Source organism: Capra hircus, chromosome 25, assembly GCF_001704415.2.
Source record: "Capra hircus breed San Clemente chromosome 25, ASM170441v1, whole genome shotgun sequence".
Lineage (NCBI taxonomy): Eukaryota > Metazoa > Chordata > Mammalia > Artiodactyla > Bovidae > Capra > Capra hircus.
Genome location: NC_030832.1, coordinates 19,201,000 through 19,216,068, shown reverse-complemented (window position 1 = coordinate 19,216,068; position 15,069 = coordinate 19,201,000). Strand labels below are relative to the sequence as shown.

The following is a 15,069-nucleotide window of genomic DNA, read 5'->3' as shown; positions in this document are numbered from 1 at the left end:
AAATGATAGCTTTGACTACACGGGCCTTTGTTGGCAATGTAATGTCTCTACTTTTTAATACAGTGTCTAGGTTTGTCATAGCTTTTCTTCCAACGAGCAAGTGTCTTTTAATTTCATGGCTGTAGTCACTGTCCGCAGTGATTTTGGAGCCGAAGAAAATAGTCTGTCACTGTTTCCATTGTTTCTCCATCTATTTGCCATGAAGTAATGGGACCAGTTGCCATAATCTTAGTTCTCTGAATGTTGAGTTTTAAGCCAGCCTTTTCACTCTCCTCTTTCACATTCATCAAGAGGCACTTCAGTTCCTCTTTGCTTTCTGCCATAACGATGGTGTCATCTGCATATATGAGGTTATTGGTATTTCTCCCAGCAATCTTGATTCCAGCTTGTGCTTCATCCAGTCAGGCATTTCACATGATATACACTGTATATAAGCTGAATTAGCAGGGTGACAATATACAGCCTTGATGTACTCCTTTCCCAATTTTGAGCCACAGCCAGACTCCACCCTCGTAAGAGGCCCTCCAAGACCCCTTTGTAGGTCTAGACCATGGACCAGTACCAGTCTGTGACCTGTTAGGAAGCAGGATGCATAGAAATAGGTAAGAGGTGGGTGAGTGTGTGAAGCTTCATCTTCAACTCCCCATTACTTGCATTACTGCCTGCACCATCCTCCTACCCCCAAAACACTATCTTCCTCAATACTGTTCTCTGCTTCCAAAAAGTTTGGGGACTGCTGCTATTTGGGGCAGCTCAGACTCTGACCTAGACCAACTCCCACATGTATGGGTCCACAAAGACCACAGCTACTAAAGCTAGACCCATATCTGATGTGAGAGCACTCATTTTCCATTCAGATGTCAACAGGTGTTATATTTTAAAAAACCAATCATTGGTGTTTAATCCGTGACTTTCACAGCTGTATGGAGAGATTTTAATTCTGCTTCCTTAATCACACAACCCCAAGAGCTCTGCTTTGGTTTTGGTCACACCTCTGCATGTGGGTCACCCTCCGACATCTGCACCCCACCCAGGTGAGAGGAGGTGATGAAGGCTGTGACTAACTGAGGCTTACTTGTTTTCTTGCTTAGGTCAGAACCCCCTCTACTGCCTACAGTGGCAGGGTCTGGCAGGAGGTGGTGGTGGACTGGAGCATGGGGGCTTGCTCAAGCATGAGAGTGACATGGTAGCAACTCCTGGGGCATGTGCTCACTCTGGCAGGAGCCCTTCTCAGTGCCTGCAGAGGCAGGGACTGGTGTATGGGGAGAGAGGCCACAATGGCTGCCCTTTCTGTATGTGCCACTCAACAATGGTGTCTTGCTTCCAAGGCAGTCTGAGCTTCCTCCAGAAGCATTCCCAGATGCATAGGTCCTCACTCCAATCCCTTCAGACCGTCTCCATGCAGCCAGCAGCAGTCCTCTTCCTAGATCTGCTCTCCAAATGCCATGCTTCAGCATCCATTCCCCACCAGCACCGGTGGATACCTGTCTCAGGCAGGGGCGTGAAATGCTGTGGCACATACCATTTGAGTGAGTCTCACTCTGACCTGTCTGACATGGGCTTGCCACTGCACTTTCCTCTGGTAGCCCCTGAATCTCCCCTTCTATTTCATCTGATCTTGCCACTAATGAGGGGGCTTTCTTATGGGCAGTAACCTCATCTCCTTCAGCAACCCCAAGGGGTGCATGTCCCATTCTATTTCCTCTTTACCTTGTTTTCCTCTTTTTCATCCTACCAGTTTATTAGGGGATTTTCCCAGTTATTAGGTGTCTGAGGTTCTCTAATAATGTTCAGTAGGTACTCTGTGCAAATTATTTCACTTGTAGGTGTATTCTTGATGTATTAGTGGAGAGAGGCGAACCCCAGATCCTCCTATTTTGCCATCTTGACCCAAAATCTTCTGTAACTTTGTAGAAAGTTTCAAGATCAAGAAACATAGAATTCCAACTTTAATCTTTACTTTTACTTTACTTTACTTAACAATACTGTATTGGTTTTGCTTTTTCTACATTGTTCTGTTCATTTTGTGTGCTAAGTCGTTTCAGTCGTGTCCGACTCTTTGTGACCCTATGGACTGTAGCCTGTTAGGCTCCTCTGTCCATGGGATTCTCCAGGCAAGAATATTGAAGTGAGTTGCCTTCTCCAGGGGATCTTCCAGACTCAGGGACTAAACCCAGGTCTCCAACATTGCTGGCAGATTCTTTACCATGTAAACCACCAGGAAAGCCCTGAGCCCATTCTAATTCCACATGAATTTTAGGATTGTTTTCATTTCTGTGAAAAAGGATGCTGGAATTGTGTAGAGTTTGTGTTGAATCTGTAGACTGTTTTACATAGTATTATCTTAACATTGTTAAGTCTTCTAATCTATGAAGATAGATATTTTCCCATTTATGTAGGTTTTGTTTAACTTTTCCCAGCAAAATTTTACAGTTCTCAGCACAAGTTTTCATATCCTTGGTTGAAATTTTTCCTAGGTATTTAATTATTTCAGATGCTATTACAAATGAAAGTGCTTTCTTTAATTCATTTTCAATTTTTTTAATCACTGGTGTACAGAAACAAAGTTCATTTTTATGTGTTAATCCTATAATCTGAAAATTTGCTAGTTTTTTCATTAGCCATAGTAACCATCCTGATGATTCTTTGGGCTTTTCCCTATATAAATCATTCCATCTGTGAAAAGAGACAGTTAATTCTCTCCAACTTAAATATTTTAAATTTTTTATTTCTCATCCAATTTCTCTGGCTACAATTACAACTCAATGTTGAATAGCCATGGTGAAAGGGAGCATTCTTGTCTTATTTATGATTTTAGGAGGAAAACTTTCAGTCTTTCATCATTGAGTATACTTGTAGTTTTTACATAAATACCCTTTGTCATTCTGAGAAAATCCTAATTATCTGGGTGTATTTCCATGAAAGCACACTGAATTTTGTCAAATGTCTTTTATGAATCAGTTGGGATAATCATGTGGGATTTTCTTCCCATTATTTTGACAATGAATGATTTGATTTTGTTTTGTTGAAATTTCCTTGCATTTCAGGTGTAATTCCACTTGGTCATGGTGTAATCATTTAAATTGCTATTGGCTTTGTTTGCTACTGCTTTGCCAGAGACTTTTGCACATATATTCACAAAAGGTATTTGTTTCTAATTATCTTTTCTTGTGATACCTTTATCTGCCTTTGCTATAGGAAAATGATTTCCTCATAAAATGAGTTAGGAATTGTTCTCTCATATTCTATTTTTAAAGAGTTTTAGGGAAATTCATGTTACTTATAAAGTTTGATGGAACTTACCAGTTAAACCATCTGATCCTGGGCTTCTCTTTGTTGTGAGATTTTTCATTCTTCTTTTAATCTCTTTATTTGTTAGAGGTCTACTGAGATTTTCTAATTCTTCTTCAGTCAGTTTAGATTATTTTTGTGCTCTTATGAGTTTTTCCATTTCATCTCAGTTATCTAATTTATGATGTGCAATCTTTCAGTCTTGTACAACTTTTTATTCTGGAAAATCAAACGTAAATTCCTCACATTCATTTCTGATTGCAGTTATTTCCTTCTCTCTTTTTCCTTAGACAGTCTAGCTGAAGTTCTTAAATTTTGTCGCTCTTTTCAAAGAATTTCCTTTTAGTTTCACTGTTTCTTTTATCTCCAATCTTTATTATTTTCTTCCTTCTGCTGCCTTTCTTTGGCTTTAGTTTTCTCTTATTTTACTCATTTTTCAAGGTATAAAGAAAAATAAAATAATCTTGATTTATTTAGAATAATCTTGATTTCATATTTCTTTACCTAGTTACCTTTACTGAAGATCTTTATTTCTTCATACAACTTCAAGTTATGTTATAGCATAATTTTATTTCATCCAGAATGACTCCTTTTAACATTCCTTGTAATACAAGTTGAGTGGTAGTGTACCTACCTGCCTTTTTTTAAAATCTGGGAGGCTTTTATTTTCTCTACATTTTTAAAGGACAGATTTGTTGGATATAGAATTCTTGATAGATACAGTTTCTGTTTGGTTTTTTTTTTAAATTCCATGGTTTTCTGTTTTCCATGGTTTTTAATGGGAAATCCACAATTTTATCAATAACTTTTTGAACTTGGTGAGTTAATTCTTTCATGATGTTTTCAAGGTCTTCCTTTTTGTCTTTCTAGACTGATTACAATGTGTCTTTATGAGGATCTCTAAATTCATTCTAGATGGAGTCTGCTGAATTTCTTGTATTTGTAGATTCATATCTTTTATCAAATTTGGGATGTTTTAAACTATTATTTCTTGAAATATTGTTTTTGCCTCCTTTTCTCTTTTTTCTCCTCTGGGACAATATATATGTATGGTCTCCCTGATGGTGTCTCAGGGATCCCTTAGACTTTATTCACTTTTCTTCACTATTTTTTCTGTATTTTCCTTAGACTTAATTGTCCTGTCTCTAAGTTCACAGAATTGGCCTGATTAAATCTGTTTTGAAACCTTCCAGTGAATTTTTTTTCATTTCATTTATTATGATTTTAATTTGTTTGGTTCACCATAATTTCTTCTTATTTTGCTCAAAGACTACCTCTTAATCTCCTCTCATTTTAAGTAAATGTATAATAAGACTTTGAGTATCAGAATACTGAATTTATAATGACTGAATATTATTTTGCATTTTGGCATTCTTTAAATTGTGTATAACTCTCCTCAGAGAATATTAATAAGCAGGTCACTGTCCCTGAGAAAACAAATGGCACTATAAAGTTATAGTGCTATTCTTACAATGAAACTGAATAGAAATCATGCTAAACCAACTATCCTAGAAATATTTTTTAGCGTACACCTTATTACTATAGGAAGTCAGGTTAGTATCTATTTCATAATCATTTTGTGTCACATGTCATATGTAGGCATACTGAGTAAGAGCTCTTAGATATTTCATGAGGGTATTCTAATAAAAATGTAATATTGTAGGGGCTTTTAGAACTGCCTTGAATGGGACATGAACATTTTCTGTACTTCATACCAGTAGTGATTAAGCAGAGAAGTTGTCCAAGAGTATAATTACATTTAAACGACTGAACTATGAACTGAGATCAATTTTAGTACAAAATAAATTTTTTAAAAATGATCACAAAAAATCCTAGAAAGTCATCAAACATTTGGTTAAAGTAGAAATTACAAGAAAAATTATAAAACATTCCTGACTCAATGATACTGAAAATACAACATGTCTAAATGTGTGGGATACAACTAAATTAGTATTTAGAAGAAACTTTATAGCTTTAAGTGCTCATATATTCCAAAGGAGAGAGGTTTAAAATCATGTAATAATTGATCTTGCAAAGGTAGAATAAGCCTAGCCAATTTCATCCAAGGTAACAGAAAAAAAGAAAAATAAATATAAGAACAGAAATTAATAAGGCAGGATATAAAAATACACAACATTAATAAAACCAAAAGGCAACACTTTGAAAAGACAAAAAAAGTGGCCAATATTGACTGGACAGAAAGGATGGGAGAATGTGAATGAATACAGAATACTAGGAATGAATGAGCAGTTATCAATACTTAGAATAGACCTTAAAGAATCATAAGGAAATGTTATGAATAACTTTATGTCAATAGTTTTAGATACTTAGATGAAATGCAAAAGTTCTTTGAAAAAGATGACCTCTCAAAAGTTCCGAAAGGAGGTACAAGAAATCTTAATACCCCTGTCTCAAGAAGAAAATAAATTTATAATTGACAACAAAACTTCCCACAAAGAAAACTCCAAGTGTGAGATGAGACCTTTCACTGGTGAGCTCTTCTTTCCTTAAGAAAGGAAAAATATCCATTTTAGAAAAAATCCATTTTTCAGGACTATAATATAAAGGAACTGAATTTCTACCAACAACTCAAATAAGCAAGGAAACAAATTCTCCCCTAAACCTTCCAAAAGTGGGCACAGCCTTGCAGATAGTTTGATTTTACCCGAGACTTATTTGTTTAAAAGCTGTAAGATAATAAATCTGCACAATTCACTAATTTTGTGGTAACTTACTTCAGTAGCAATACAAAACAAATACAGACTAATTAATAGCAATGTGATTAAGTATCTTCCTATATGTTTCTTAGTCTGCTATTCAGAAATCAATAATTTCTCATATGGCTTAATAGTCCCCCTTGAATAAGTGTGCAATGAATATTATAATAGATCTTCAGTTAGCTCAGGGAATGAATTATTTCATGGGAGGGCATGATTTAAGGTCAACAATGGACTGGAAGCTTATTCTTCTCAGTCTCTGCAAATCCAAGGATAGCTGGATTACTTAAAACAGATCACAATAATGTTTGTAGAGTGATTTAATAAAGGCATGCCAACAGTCTATCTCCTAAGAAATTCCTGTTTGATATCTTTGCCAATCCAGTCAATTTCTCCTTAATCTCAAAATCAAGAGGAAAATAAATAGATAAATATTCTGCAAATGCCATGCAAAATAATCCTGAAGGAAGAGGATTGGGTTAGCGAAAATATCAGTGTCATTATTTGTTTTGCAAATCACAACATGATTCTTATAATTCTAGTGACACTTAATATGGTTATTAACACTAGCATAAAACTTCCCCAGAAACCCCGAAGCAAACAATTTTGCAATGTTCGATTCTTCAAGCCAATTTCTCTTGAACTGTTCCTGCGGAAAAGGGGAAATTGCTTTAAGCCCTTACCCTGAATTGAGGTTATAAATAAATCTGCTATCGCACCAACAATCCCTGCACAGTAGTTAAATATGACGAGCTTGGTGTAGGCACTGGTATGACTAGAAAACAGGAAACTTATCAGGTACATGAAGGGAATGACAGACCAGCCAAACACGATGAAGATAAGCAATGTATCCAGAAGGCGGTAATCCGTGACCAGTATTTTCAAGTCAGAGAACACGAACACCACCTGAGATACAGAATACAGAAATAAAGTCAAACTGAGGAAAACTATGCAATATAATACATGAGAACACAACTCAATAAACTCAGAGAAGGATAAATCTTTCTTTGTTAGAATATTTGATCTGTGATCATGGCTGTGAGGTACTTTCCCGTTTTCCTTATCAGTGAGAAGAACCCCTTTACTTTACTTTCTACTTGTTTTTATCTATTTGGAACAGTTTCATTTTGTTCTTGAACAAGATCAAAGTATATTCTTTCTGCCTCTTCACCCAACCCCCCAAAAAACTCACTCTCAATATTTCCAGAAATTATATTCCTAGTAAGAAAACTTTTGTTAAGGTTTTCATTCTGGCAGCTGTAAGCTGTGATGTTAAGAGACCTACTTTTCACAATTCTCTGTTTTTAGATTCTGCCTCTTGACTCTACTGTATTTCTAACCCTCCTCTTCCTATCCCAGCCACTCAGTTGAGAAGCAAACAAGGAAGCCCAAAGTTATAGGGGATCTAAGTAAGGAAAGAGAGAACCTACAGAATTACTAAGGAAAATAAGTTTCCAGAGGTCTGCATCTTGTAAGTTATTAATTGTGGTTTTGCCAAATATTCTAGGGTTATCTGTTGTGAACTATAAGTGATTACATAACAGGATACTTGAGAAGTGAACAGCAGTGTTATGTTGATAAGATCTACTATGTGATTGGTAGCAAGTTTTCAATGGTAATGGAAAAAGCAACAAAAAGCGAATATAACATTAGTGAAACATTTGGGTATTATGGACATGACTACTTTGTTTCTACTAGGGCAGACTTTCAAGAGAAATAGAATGAATTCAATTGCTTGCACATGTTGTGGCAGGTATGATAACTTCAATACTTTTAAAGATTGAATAATATTCCATTGTATGCATATATCATATTTATTTATCCATGTTTTCATCAGTGAACACTTGAGTTGGTTCTACTATTTGGCTATTGTGAATAATGTTGCTATGAACAATGATGTACAAATGTTTCTGCTTTCAATTCTTTTGGAATTCCACTGTTAGTGAAAATGCTAACTCATATGGTAATGCTGTTTATTTTTTTGAGGACGCGTGAAGCTGTTTTCCACAGCAGCTTCGAGAGTCGGACACGACTGAGCGACTTCTTTTCACTTCATCATTTTAGATTCCCACAATTAGTGCACAGTGTTCCAGTTTCTCCACATCCTTCCTAACACTTGTCATTTTCTCTTTTTGATAGTAGTCATCTGAATAGGTATAAAGGAGCATCTCATTACTGTTTTTGGTTTGCACTTCCTTAAAGATTACTGATGTCAAGCATCTTTACATGCTCTTATGGGCCTTCTTTGGAGAAATGTCTACTCAAGCTCTAGCTCATTTCTGAATTGGGTTTGTTGGAGTTATTGTTAATTTGGGGGAATTCCTTATATATTCTGGGTATTAATACCTTAGCAGGTATAAAATGTTAAATATTTTCTTCCGTATTGTGGATTGCCTTTTCACTCTGTTGACAATGCCCTTTGATTTATGTGTTTTCTTAGTTTTCATGAAGTCCAATTAACTTATCTTTTTCTTTCTTCTGCTTGTGCTTTTGCTATCACATCCAAGAAACCACTGCCAATCCAATGTTATAAAATTTTTCCCCTTTGTTTTCTTTTAAAAATCTTACAGTATTAGCTCTTACATTTAGAACTTTATCCATTTTAAATCTTTTCCCCGGATTAATACCAGTTTAATACCAATAGTGTAGAAAAAATTTGTTACAGTATAGCTCTGCTCCCTACCCCCTTACCTGTGCTATTACTGTCATACAAATACATCTTTATACAGTATAAGATAAGGATCCAATTTCATTCTTTTATATGTGAATATGCAGTTTTCCCACCATCATTTGTTGAAAGGCTCTTCTGCACCCATTGAATAGTCTTGGAACTCTTGTCAGAAATCATTTGATCATACATGAAAGAGTTTATTTCTGGGTTTTATTTCTGTCCCATTGGTTACTAGTGGTTCTGTCCCACTAGCACCAGATTCTTTTGATTACAGTAGCTTTGTAGTAAGTTTTGAAATTAGGAAGAGTGAGTACTACAACTTTGTTCTTTTTCAAAATTGTTTTAGCTATTTAGGGTGATTTTCTCCTTTTATCACTAGATACTACCCTTCTTTATCTCTTTCAACACTGTTGAACATAAAGTCTATTTTGTCTGATATTAGTATAGCTACTTCAGCTCCCTTTTGTTTACTATTTGCATGGAATATCTTTTTCCACTTTTTCACTTTCAGCTTTTTCTTTCTTTTATTCATTAGATCTAAATGAGATTTTTAAAGACAACATATAGTTAAATCATTTATCAATCAATTTTTCATACACGCTTTTTGATTGGGCAGTTTAATCCATCCAAATTTAAAATAATTATCGATAAGGGCTTACTTTTGTCATTTTGCTATTTTTTAAGTATCTCATTTTTGTCCCTCAGTTTCTCTGTTGCTGTCTTCTTTTTTATTCAGTTTTCTTCTATTGACATATTTTGAATCCCTTGTCTTTTACTTTTGTGTGTAATCTATAGCTATTTCCTTTGTATCATTAGTTACATATACTAAATTATAATAATCCAATTTGAATTGATACCATCCTAACTTTAATAACACATAAAAGTACTACTACTATACAACTCCTTCCAACTCTGTTATTCATATTACGACTTACATTTTTATACATTGTAAACCACTAATATGGATTTGTAACTATTTTTATACATTTTTCTTTTAAAACCTGTAGAAAAGTGGAGCGGCAAACAAAAATTTTTTTCAGTGTTATAGATGAATGCTATGTCTCCCCACCTCATATTGCCAGCTTATATCTTGAAGCCTCTAAGTCCCAATGTGATTGTATTTGGGATGTAATTAGATTTAGATGAGGTCATGAGTGTGGGGCTTCCATGATGGGATAATGTCCTTAGAAGAAGAAGAAAGATGAGAGACCGCTCTCTCTCTCCCTCTCATGTATGGATGTAGTGAGAAGGTGGCCATCTGCAAGCCATGAAGAGAGTTCTCACTAGGAAACAAATCAATCAGTACCTTGATCTTGGAGTTCCTAGTTGTCCCTCAGCTTTCATTTATCTGAAAATGTTTTAATTTCTTCCTTGTTTTAGAAAAACAGCTTGCTGGATATAGAATTCTTCAGTGACACTTTTTCTCTCTCAATATTTTCAATAGGTCATCCCACTGCTTTCTGGCCTCTAAAATCTTTACTAAGAAATTGATTAGTAATATTATTTATTACTATTATTCAGGATTATTTACACACAGGGAGTTACTTCTCACTTGGAATATCCTCTCCTTGTCTTTGAATTTCAGCAGTTTAATTATCATGTTTCTCAGTATGGGTCTTGTTTGATTATTTCTTACATGCTTTTTTTTGAGATTCTTGGAGTTTTAGATTCATGTCCTTCATCAAATTTGGGAAGTTTTCAGACATTATTTCTTTAAATAATATCTTTTCACCTGTTCTTTCTCTCTTTTCTCCCTGGGACTCCCATTATGTATAACTGATCCAGTTGATGGAACTCCACAATTCTCTGAGGCCTGTTTTACTTTTTGCCATTACGTTTTCCTCCTGCTCTTTCAACTTGGTAATTTCAGTTTTCTTAAAGCTTGCTAATTCTTCATCCTGCTTGTTCAATCTTCTGTTTAAATCATTCAGGGTTTTTCTCAACCAGTTATTGTATATTTTAGCTCCAGAATTTGGTTTATTATTACAGTTTCTGTTTGTTATTATTTTCATTTTGCTCATATATCACGTTCTTAATTTTTTTGGTTCTTTGTATTTTCCTTTAGCTCTTGAGCATATTTAATACAGTTTTTAATACTTATTATTTATTTGGCTCTGTTGTGTCATGCAGAAACTTTTGTTGTGCTGCATGGACTCTCTGGTTGTGCATGGGCTCAGTAGTTGCAGCACATACTTAGTTGTTCCACAGCATGTGGGATCTTAGTCCCTCAACCAGGGATTGAACCTGCATCCCCTGCATTGCAAGGCAGATTCTTAATCACTGGACCACCAGGGAAATTCCAATACATTTTTAAAAATTGAAATATAGTTGATTTACAATGCTGTGTTAATTTCTGCTATACAGCAGGATAATTCAGTGATACATAAATGTATGTACTTTTCAATATTCTTTTTCATTATGGTTTATTAAGAGATATTGAATATAGTTCCCTGTGCTATACAGTAGGACTTTTTTGTTTATCCACTCTACGTGTAATAGGCTGCATCTGCTAATTCCAAACTCCCAATCCATCCCTCCTTCATCCCTTTCCATCTGTGATCCAAGTTAGGCTAGACAGAGACCAATTCTTTTAACATTCTCAAGACAGGTCAGAATGTTGTAAATAAAGTATGTTCTACTTCCTTCACTTTGAGAGAGATAACTAGCAACTGGATTGCCATCTCCTATAGACCAAGATGATGCTGCAGGAGGAAGGGGCTGAGCCAAGGGCCAGTCAAAATGCAATAAAATTTCCTACTATTTTGAATGTGACTTTTCCTTTTTTGGGCATTCTCCTAAAGAGCAACTGCTATAGGTCTAAAACTGTTTCTCAGAGGTTGCGTAAGTTTATTTTAAACAGTTAATTCTCACCAAACTTCCAATTCAGGAAGCTCTGAGCACTCCAAGCAGGGTAAATGCCAACCCCCCCCCCCCAGTATAGCAATAAATAGAGTAATAAGGATAAAAATCTAAGTGAAAAGGAGAAATCTCTTTAAAAACCGTGAGGAAAAATGATATATTACATTCCAAAGAGTAGTAGTGGTAAAAATACCAAAACTGACTTCTTAAAAACTGATGGAAGCAAGCCATGAGACATTGGAATATTATTAGAATATAGGAGGGGAAAATTCAGGAAAATATTCTTCAAAAGGTAAAGAAAATGAAATAATTTCCATGCAAATAAAATCTAAGCTTTTATGTCATCATAACTTTCCTAAAGAAACTATCATAAGAAGTTCTTCAGGAAGAGAAAATTGATGTCATGTAAAATTTCAGAATAAAAATGAAGAGCAATAAAAAAAAAAACTCTATGAACAAGCGTGACTATTTACTGTATAAAAAGTGATAATACCTTTTGGGTATGTAGAAATGAAAATGTCTTATTATATTAATGCAAAAAGTCAGAGGGAGTCATTAAAATGATAAGGCTACAAGATCTTAGCACTGTTAGAGAAGTAGTAAAAGCAATAGCTTGTAATTAATGTGTGTGTTAATTTTTTTTTTTAAATTTTAAAATCTTTAATTCTTACATGCGTTCCCATACATGAACCCCCCTCCCACCACCCTCCCCATGTGTGTGTTAATTTTTAAGGCAGTCACTAAAAGAAGCATTAACACAAGTTAATAAAGAGCAGAAAAAAGGGAGAAAGAGGAAATAAAAATAGATTATTTAAATAGGAAAAAAATAAGATGATGCCATAAGCCCAAACTTCTTAGAATGTACCAAGCTAGATTGTTAGCCTGAAAAAAACCCCACAAACTTTATATAAATACTTTAAATATAAAGACCCAGAAAATTTGAATATAAAAAGATGGAAAAAATATACCAAAAAAACAATGATCAAAGTGGCTATGCTATTGCCAAAAAAGTATAATTTAAGGCTAGGATATCAGTACATTGAAACGGGGAAAATGACAGTGATAAAGGGGTTAACCCACCAGGAAAATACAAATCTAAATATGTATGCACACATCAATATACCCATTCCACAAAGAAAATTACATGAAGCAAAATTTCAAACTATATCAAAATGTTACAGAAAATAAAAACAGGTAGGTAAATGAACTATGGTGTTGGAGAAGACTTTTGAGAGTCCCTTGGGCTGCAAGGAGATCCAACCAGTCAATCCTAAAGGAAATCAGTCCTGAATATTCACTGGAAGGACTGATTTTGAGGCTGAAACTCCAATAATTTGGCCACCTGATGTGAAGAGCTGACTCAGTTGAGAAGACCCTGATGCTGGGAAAGGTTGAAGGTGGGAGGAGAAAGGGACAACAGAGGATGAGATGGTTGGATGGCATCACTGGCTCAATGAACATGAGTCTGAGTAAACTCCAGGAGTTGGTGATGGACAGGGAGGCTTGGCATGCTGCAGTCCATGGGGTTGCAAATAGTCAGACATGACTAAGTGACTGAACTGAACTGACTGAAACTGTCAGTAACAGTAGTGAGAAGAGCCCCTCAATGAGCAAAATTGACTACATAGAATAATGCCCTCAATAACAGTGGGAGACAAAGTCTTTTTATTGAAGTGTAGTTCATTTACAATATTATGTTAGTTTCAAATGTACAGCACAGTGATTCAGTATTTTTGCAGATTGTACCCATTACAGGTTATTACCATGCCTATAATTCCCTATGCTATACAGTATATCCTTATTTTTTATCTCATTTGTGAATAGTAGTTTGTATCTGTTAAAATCTTAATGTTTCCTTCCCTTCTTATCTCTCCCTTTTGGAAATCACAAGTATATTTTCTTATCAAATACACAAAATATTTATAAAATTTTACCACATGCTGGATCATGAAATATATTTCAAATAATTGAAAATATTCATATAATCTCCAAGAAAAGTGGTATTAAGCTATGAATATATTTTCAAACTGCTTATTAATCAAATCATACATTTCTAGAAAACCTCACAGTTCAAAGGTATTTTAGAAATTAGAAAATATTTGGAAATTAGTGATTTATAAAATAACATATTATAGCTGCGGAATGTATCTAAAGCAACCGGAAATTTTTTAAAATAAATAAGTTTTAGAATTTGTGCAATGTATGCATAGGGTGAGGAGTAAGTATTGGCAGCGAATGGAGGAGGGAAATCATGGCACATGAGGTAATATCTGCATTAGCTCCCCCAGTTAGTTCATGTAGTAACAAAAATAACTAGTGGCCTCAAAAAGTTGGTAAGTGGCTATCTGCAAACCATGAGAGGAAGGTAGCATTGAGCCCCTTGGCTACAGTAGTGCATATGACAAAGAGAAAAACATCAGGTTTTTCTCTCTACCCTGGAGCTCTCCATACCACCTTAAGCCTCTAATCCTTTTACTTTTTAAACGCGTAGTAGCCTAGCTATTCCTCAGAACCAAAAGTTACAACATTCCAACTCTACAGCCAGTACATCTCTCTTAAACAAACAGATTTGTTTTAACTTTCATAGCAGTGGCTCATTGACCTTCTCATAGGATAGAAATATGGCTGTGGAGAAGACACCAGGTATAAAGAGAGAGGAAAGCAACAAGCATAAATAGACCAAAAATCCTCCTAATTTTGCTTTTAGTAATAAAAGTTTCAATAGCTCTTCATTATCTGTTCAACATTCAAATATCCAAAAACAGAAACATAAAATTTAAACAGTTGATGGCATAAAATTTAAAAATCTCTTGAGGGAAACTGTAAAAATTGAGCATAAGATCTCTTTTATAATAAATAATTACAACAGATAATGAGAGGGGAAAACACCAGGACCAGAAGGAAAAATTTTAAAGTATTTGTTTTGTTCAATATGGGACTGGTCTTCTAGTGTGCATATTATATCCTTCAATAATTGTAGAAGCTTTGGGCTGACTACATATGGGAGAGAAAGCAGATAAGAAGCCAGATCAAGAGACACCTTTATGTTTCAGCAGACAGTAATATTTTATTAAAAAGTAATAGAAAATAGAAAAATTTCACTATGAGATGCATTCCACAAAGTATGAGCCAAAGAACTTTTATCTTTCTTGAGAGATGTATATTTAAATTAATATTAGCCATATAAGAATCCTCTGGTGTTTAACAGAAAATGAACTCTTAAAATACTTGGTGTGACACTCACCAATAGTAAGCAGCAGGAAATGAAGAAGATGAGGAAGTCCCATAGCAGAGCAGAGAGCCAGAAATTAAGGGCATAAACCCCACTCAAAAACTGAATGTGCTTTGCCTTAGTGACTCTCTCATTCACCGTCAGGAGACAAAAGCCACTGACAAGAATACTCACACCAAAATACAAATTTAAGGCTACTTGTGTTCCTGTCATTGCTCTACAAAAGAATGAATAAAGAGGACACATTGGTAAAGCAATACAGTGGGAAACATTTATTTCTAACGATAAATTTAATTATT

The 15,069-nt window shown here is 34.9% G+C and overlaps 1 protein-coding gene across 1 annotated transcript in view; it reads right to left on the bottom strand.

Moving 5' to 3' along the window:
• The window catches only part of LOC102180560 (ATP-binding cassette sub-family A member 3-like), a 268,750-nt gene that overhangs the window by 55,122 nt on the left and 198,559 nt on the right, over positions 1–15,069 (bottom strand). Inside the window, exons 20-21 of the mRNA XM_018039865.1 lie at positions 14,783–14,987; positions 6,692–6,914 (exon numbers count right to left, since the gene is read on the bottom strand). Of these exons, the coding sequence (XP_017895354.1) occupies positions 6,692–6,914; positions 14,783–14,987 (428 nt within the window). The remainder of the gene's footprint in view (positions 1–6,691; positions 6,915–14,782; positions 14,988–15,069) is intronic.